Here is a 7,889-nt window from a genome sequence, read left to right on the forward strand (position 1 = left end):
TGACACGTATCCCGAAACCTCCAGCGCGCCTAAGCGCTTTGGATCTATCCTTATGTTCGACGTCGCTACGGTTGGATTGCACATGGAAGGTAATCCTCGATCCTCACGGTAGCGACCATTTGCCTATTCTTATTTCAATTACTAACGGTTCAACTCGCATGCGACCGTTTGACATTCCGTATGACCTCACACGGAATGTCGATTGGAAGTTATACGAGAAAATGATTTCAAAAGCGGTCGAGTCGATTCAACATCATCCACCACTTGAAGAATACAACCTCCTCGCGGGCTTGATTCTCGACGCCGCGTTGCAAGCCCAAACGAAGAAATATCCCGGCGTAACGATCAAAGAACGGCCTCCCACTCCGTGGTGGGACCAAGAGTGCTCCGATGTCTACACGCAAAGATCCGACGCGTTTAAGGCCTACCAGAAGGGAGGTATACCTGGCGACTATTTACGGTATTCGGAGCTTAATACCAAGCTTAAAAGTTTGGCTAAAGCAAAGAAACGCGGATATTGGCGTCGGTTCGTGAACGAGACGTCGAGGGAGACATCGATGAGCACTCTTTGGAACACAGCCCGAAGAATGCGGAATCGCGTAACGGTCAACGAAAGCGAGGAGTCTTCAAGTGGGTGGATATTTGATTTTGCCAGGAAAGTATGTCCGGACTCTGTTCCTGAGCAAAATATTGTTCGTGATGCGTCTCCGGGCCACGACGCGATAGAATCACCTTTTACGATGGCAGAATTTTCAGTTGCCCTCCTGTCCTGTAACAATAACGCGCCTGGGTTAGATAGAATCAAATTCAACTTGTTCAAGAATCTACCCGGCAATGCCAAGAGGCGCTTGTTGAACTTGTTCAATTAGTTCCTGGAGCAAAACATTGTACCGCAGGATTGGAGGCAAGTGAAGGTGATCGCCATCCAAAAACCAGGGAAACCAGCTTCTGATCACAACTCTTATAGGCCGATTGCAATGCTATCCTGTATCCGGAAATTGATGGAAAAAATGATACTCCGTCGTTTAGACCATTGGGTCGAATCAAATGGTCTACTATCAGATACTCAATTTGGCTTCCGCCGTGCCAAAGGGACGAATGATTGTCTTGCGTTGCTTTCAACAGATATTCAGCTGGCGTATGCTCGCAAAGAACAAATGGCGTCTGCGTTCTTGGACATTAGGGGGCTTTTGGTTCCGTTTCTATTGACATTCTTTCGGGTAAACTTCACCGACAAGGATTTTCTCCAATTTTGAACAATTTTTTGCACAATTTGTTGTCCGAAAAGCACATGCATTTTACGCACGGTGATTTGGCAACTTTTCGCATTAGCTACATGGGTCTTCCCCAGGGCTCATGTTTAAGCCCCTTTCTTTACAACTTTTATGTAAATGACATCGACGAATGTCTGGCAAATTCATGCACGATAAGACAACTTGCAGACGACAGTGTAATCTCTGTTACAGGGGCCAAAGCTGCCGATTTGCAAGGACCATTGCAAGATACCTTGGACAATTTGTCTGCTTGGGCTTTACAGCTAGGTATCGAATTCTCTCCGGAGAAGACTGAGATAGTAGTTTTTTCTAGGAAGCATGAACCTGCTCAGCTTCAAACACAATTAATGGGTAAAAAGATTTCTCAGGTTTTGGTACACAAATATCTTGGTGTCTGGTTCGACTCTAAAAGCACCTGGGGTTGTCACGTGAGGTATCTGATGAAAAAATGTCAACAAAGAGTGAATTTTCTTCGTACAATAACCGGATCATGGTGGGGAGCCCACCCAGGAGACCTTATAAGGTTTTACCAAACAACGATATTGTCTGTCATTGAGTATGGGTGTTTCTGCTTCCGCTCCGCAGCAAACACACATTTGATCAAACTGGAGCGAATACAATATCGTTGTTTGCGTATCGCCTTGGGTTGCATGCAATCGACCCATACGATGAGTTTGGAGATCTTAGCTGGAGTACTACCATTGAAAACCCGCTTCTGGAGCCTGTCTTCTCGTATTCTAATCAAATGTGAGGTCTTGAACCGTCCCGTGATTGAAAATTTTGAAATGTTAATCGAACTTAATTCTCAAACCCGTTTTATGACATTGTATTTCAATCACATGTCCCAAAATATTAACCCTTCTTCGAATATTCCAAATCGTGTCGACTTATCAAATACTTCTGATTCTACTGTGTTTTTCGATACATCCATGATAGAAGAAACTCGTGGAATCCCGGATCATTTACGCGTGCAGCAGATCCCTAAAATTTTTTCCAATAAATATCGAAACATCAACTGCGACAATATGTACTACACTGACGGATCACTTCTTGATGGGTCCACTGGCTTCGATATTTTCAATAACAATTTAACCGTCTCCCATAAGCTCGATAATCCTGCTTCTGTTTACGTCGCAGAATTAGCTGCAATTCAGTACACCCTAGCGATTATCGAAAAAATGCCCACGGACCATTATTTCATCTTTACGGACAGTCTCAGTTCCATTGAGGCTCTCCGATCGATGAAAGATGTTAAGCACTCTCCGTATTTCCTGGGGAAAATACGGGAACATCTGAGTGCTTTATCCGAAAAATCTACTCAGATTACCTTAGCGTGGGTCCCTTCTCACTGCTCGATACCGGGTAATGAGAAAGCGGACTCTTTGGCTAAGGTGGGCGCAACAAACGGTAATATTTATGTAAGACCAATTGCCTTTAATGAATTTTTCGCACTTGTACGTCAGAATACGATCATCAGTTGGCAAAATTCTTGGACCAAGGGGGAACTGGGAAGGTGGTTACATTCCATAATCCCCAAGGTATCGACGAACCCGTGGTTCAAGGGGTTGGATGTAGGTCGGGATTTCATTTGCGTGATGTCCCGGCTTATGTCCAATCACTATAGATTTGACGCGCATCTCCGTCGTGTTGGGCTCGGGGAGAGTGGTATCTGTGCCTGTGGTGAAGGTTATTACGACATAGAGCACGTTGTTTGGTCATGCCCAGTACACCGTGACGCCAGGTCTAGATTAATAGCTTCCCTGCAGGCCAAAGGTAGGCAGCCGGCTGTTCCTGTTCGTGATGTCTTGGCGAGCCGTGACCTATCCTACATGTCCCTTGTATACGTTTTCCTGAAATCCATCCACGCCCCAGTTTAGTCCTATCCCCTTCCGCCTACATCCAACCAAACGACAAGAACACGTTAAGACCCCGGATCCGGAAACAGCAATCAGATCCGCACGATACTCTTAAGGCCCGATGGAAACAACCCAATATGCCAGTCCGTAATATCTTGGCCCAGCAGCGGAACAAATTTAATATGCTGCTTACCTATGGCAATGATATGCCAGTCCGTAATATCTTGGCCCAGCAGCGGAACAAATTTAATATGCTGCTTACCTATGGCAATGAAAACCATCAAACAGCAAACCTGTGCTTTTAATGCAAAATATTCTAGCTTTAAGTTAGATTTAGTTTCAGCTCGTAGTCGGCAGCGAGGATAAAAAATTTGCTTTTAGTTATTAAGATACTTTAGAAAGTAAGCTACCAGATATAATTGGCGCCGTTAAACATTGAATTGTATTTGTGCCGTGTCAAATAAACTATAGATGAAGAAAAAAAAAACCCATGAGTGAACGGTGCGTGAGTCTGTCCAGTAGAACACTTGTTCTATGTTCAGACTGTGATTGTCTTTGATGTTTTCCGCAAGACGAACTCCTTGTACGGCCGCCATCAATTCCAGCCGCGGGATCGACACTTGCTTGATCGGTGCGACTTTTGATTTTGCTTGCACCAACGCACATCGAGGGACCTCCCCAGCTAAGATGCGGAAGTAGCCTACGCAGCCGTATGCATTCTCGCTTGCATCTGCGAAGATGTGCAGCTGCAGCGTTGAGTAGTCGAGAGCAAGACCGTCGCCGAAGTAGTACCGCGGTATCTTTACCGCTTCTACAGCTCCCAAATAGCTCGTCCACCGTTTTCAACCCTCCAGCGCTTCTCCGTCGATGACTTGGTCCCATTCGCAGCCTTTTCTCAAGAGGATCTGGATCAGCACTTTCGCAAAAAATGTGAACGGCGCCAATAGTCCTAACGGGTCAAAGAGACTCATGACGCAACTAAGCACTACGCGTTTCGTAGGGATCGTACAGGTATGGCATTAACGAGTCGCGCATCTTGGTTGTAAATGCGAAGACGTCGTCCTTTGTGTTCCACACTATCCCCAAAACGCGTTCCGGATTAGCCGAGTCGAGATGAATTGCTTGTTTCTTCTCCGTTTCACCCATGCGTTCCAGGAATTCCAGAGAATTTGACACCCAGCCTCTGATTTCGAAACCGCCTTTAGAGTGAACGAATCTTACCTCGCTTGCCCGCTGGACAGCCTTTTCGACAGTGTTCGTACTGTCGAAGTAATCGTCCACATAGTGCTTGTGGACGATTGCATCATAAGCTTCTGGGAACTGTTCAGCGTAGTCCCGAGCATTCTTGTCTTTCACGAACATTGCCATACTAGGAGAGCAGGTGGCTCCAAAAATGACACAATCCATCACGTAGATTTCGTTTCCAAATACAAACAGTTGCGCCAGTCTGTCCTCCGGTCGAACTTTGAGCTGGTGAAACATCTCACGGATGTCACCTCCAAATCCGTTGAGAAACTCCCGAGATTTGGCGATCACGGATGGTAGAGAGGCCAAGTAGTCCGGCCCTTTCAGGAGCTTGGAGTTGAGCGACACACCATTCACTTCGGCCGCCGCGTCCAATACCAAGCGAACCTTGTCTTTTTTCGGATTGACAACAACGTTTAACGGCAAGTACCAAACCTTGCCAGGGATTACAGATGCCAGTTCCTCCTTCGTTGCTCTATGACAGTAGCCTTTTTCCAGATACTGGATTATTTGTTGTTTCACTGCAGCTTTCAACTTAGGGTTTTCGACATTTTCTTCTCCAGGCTCTTCATGCGCCGCAGCGCCATGGGTAGGCTGTCCGGAAACGTTGGGTTGTCTTCCTTGAACAGCAGTCCAGTCATGAACCTATCGCCGACGCGAACAGTTTTCTCCTCCAGCATTTCCCGAGCTTTTCGATCATCGTCTGATTCCGGCATCAAATCCGCCGAGAAGCCCTTTTCTTCGACTGTGTACTGTGACTTGAGAAGATCGTGTAGCTCTGCATTCGATAATCCAGCACACGAGTGTTGTGCTAGAAATCCCTCACCTTGCGTTGAGTCTTGCGGTCCGTAGATCGTCCAACCAAGTTTAGAGCGCACGGCAATCGGTTCGCCTGGTTGACCGACGCGGGATTCCAACGGGGCGAAAAGCTCGATATGTTTGAGTCCAATCAGAAGCAATGGTGCAGATGCAGCGTAATCGGTCACTGGCAACCCTTCCAGATGACGATACTTTCCGGCTACGTCAGCGAAACTCATGGCCTGTGTCGGCAACTTCAGGTTGTTTACGGTGTGTACATGTGTGTTGGGTGATACCGTTGCACTGCAGTTTTCTGGTCAAATAACTGTCCACTAACGAATACGAAGACCCCTCGTCTAGAAACGCCACTGTCGAAACGCTTTTATTCCCTTTGAATATCTTAACCGGCACCATTCTAAACAGGATCGAATCCTTGGATAAAGCGCTGTGGGTGTTACAACTTGACTGAAACTCGGCAGGATGCAGTAGTCTATTGTGGCGTTCCGAGCAACCTTCTGCGGTACAGCGAATATTCAGCTTACACTTCGCTTTTCCGTGAGCATTGAGGCATATTGGACACAGCTCCCATTTGTTAACCGCTTCCCACCGTTGTGGTACGCTGAGTTTGCGAAAGTTATCACAATTCCGCAATCGATGATTGGTTTCTCCACACATCGCACACGGTGTACGTTCCGGTTTTTTGTTTTGAGCGGCAACTTCAGACCCACTATGCGTGTAAACGTAACTCTCTTGCTCTTTGCCCTTGTTGCTCTTTGGCTTTCCCGTTTTACCACCACTGACCTGTGGTGACATTTCCGAGTAGTTAACCACTTCGCTTGCAGCGGAAACTAAATCGGACAGAAAATCTGCCAATGTCCTCAGCGTCACCGATGTCACTTGCCGTTTATACCGTACCCAGTAAATTTTCGTGCTCGCTGGCAGCTTATCCACTAGTTCCCGAATTAGCATCGGGTTCACTAAGTGGTCCATCAATTTCGAAGCTTCGAGGTGGTCGCAGAGCTGTTGGACGAGAACCCCGTAGGTGATGAACGACGACAGCTTGTCCGATTTCGGTGGATCAGCCTTCCGCACTTTCATTAAAAGCGTATTTAAAAGCTGCTCGGGACGTCCGTACAACATACGCAGCGTCTCCATTACTTGAGGCACGGCATCCGGCAACAGGAGACGACTGCTGACCGCATCTCTGGCAGCACCCTTCAAGCACTCCTGAAGACGGGCAAGATTTTCCAAGTTCGAAAATCCACACGCTATTGTCGATGTTTGATAACTGCTGATAAATATGGGCCATTCCTCCGGGCGGCCGGTGAACGTGGGAAGCTTTCGAGACAAGAATTGACGAGCGGTCATCTGCGCCTTTGGACCTGCTCTAACACTCTTCTTCTTTTTGGACCCCTTTTCTTCGGACTCAGATTCGGTGCTACTGCTGTTCTCAGACGATTCGGTACTGCTGCTATCATCTGATAATTCGGCGCTACTGCCGTCTTCAGATTCGGCCTCGAAGCTGCTATTTTCCCCCACTGAGGTTTTACTTTTTTCCCCGAAGACTACCGATCCCTGCTTAAATTTCTTTTTCCTGATCTGCGTTTCTGAAGCACCAGCTTGCAGAATTGGAGTTGAATTACTAACGTTCCCGTCGCGGAACTCTGTAGGGTTTGACGTTTCCTCTTTCTTCCCGACGGTTCCGGATTTATTCGCACTTTTCTCCTTCCGCAGTCGTTGTTTGGTCAACTTTTTCAATTCCTTTTGTAACTCCTTACGTTCGGCCTTGTGATTCCGAATGAAGTCAGTTTCCGCCTTGATCTTCATCTCAAGAATCTTCTTCTCAGTGTCCCATTGCATTTCCAGCTTCTCTTTTTCGAGTTCCATCTGCATCTGGGCCAGTTTCAATTTCTGGGCCTGACGGTTCCGCTGGCGTTCCCTCTCCAGCTCTACTGCTTTTATTGCTGCCGCAATCTCTTCATCTTCCGGATCAGGATGGTCGGTATCGGATTTTCGACACAGGGGGCACATCCACTCTTCATCGTCATTTTCCGTCGTGGGACCGTCGACGCAGCTGTAATGGTAGCCGTTCTGGCAATGATCGCAGAAAACCATTTGCAACTCGTCATTCTCCGGCTGGTCACAGTGCGCACAATGGTACTTGGTCTTATCCGCGTCTTCATTGAGGTTATGTTGCGGGTTTTCCATACTCATTTTTTAGAATGTTCGGACGTTTTACGGAACCAATTATTTAAGCAGCTCAAGTATCGTTTAGAAGCAGCTAAAAACTATTAATTTTATTTAAACCTTAGTGGCATTTTGAGCAAAAATATTAAATTCTAATTACTCACATGAGTAGTTCACGTTTTTATGGTTTTTTTCCGAACTTCTTCTCATACACAACTTGCTCTTTTCAAACAATAGACCGGCTAAACCTCGCATTAACTTTGAATCGATTTTACAATAAATTTCCGGATTTTTAACTAATAAAAGGACTTCTTGATAAATTGCCACGTGGCCACTGAACTGTTCATAGCACTTTGTCCAAATGATTTGCCTTAATTCCATCTCGCGTATCTGTCTATCTGTCGATGACAGCTCACCGTGCTGGTTCTGTCGATTACTGCCGGGGAGCGCTCAAAGCGCCCCAATTCGTCGGGATGATTCTCTCGATCACAGCTGGGGAGCGCTTAGGGCGTCCGGCAGTGCGCCCAGT

At 46.7% G+C, this 7,889-nt stretch overlaps 1 protein-coding gene across 1 annotated transcript; it reads right to left on the minus strand.

Moving 5' to 3' along the window:
• Nucleotides 1-4,108: 4,108 nt before the first annotated feature.
• Nucleotides 4,109-7,387, minus strand: LOC129728642 (uncharacterized). The gene is made up of 3 exons (XM_055687093.1): nt 5,579-7,387; nt 4,911-5,415; nt 4,109-4,863 (listed from the first exon to the last, which is right to left on the minus strand). Exons 1-3 carry the CDS (start codon nt 7,385-7,387, stop codon nt 4,109-4,111), a joined length of 3,069 nt encoding a protein of 1,022 aa, XP_055543068.1.
• Between the last annotated feature and the right edge of the window lie 502 nt (nt 7,388-7,889).

Source organism: Wyeomyia smithii, chromosome 3 (genome assembly GCF_029784165.1).
Source record: "Wyeomyia smithii strain HCP4-BCI-WySm-NY-G18 chromosome 3, ASM2978416v1, whole genome shotgun sequence".
Taxonomy (NCBI): domain Eukaryota; kingdom Metazoa; phylum Arthropoda; class Insecta; order Diptera; family Culicidae; genus Wyeomyia; species Wyeomyia smithii.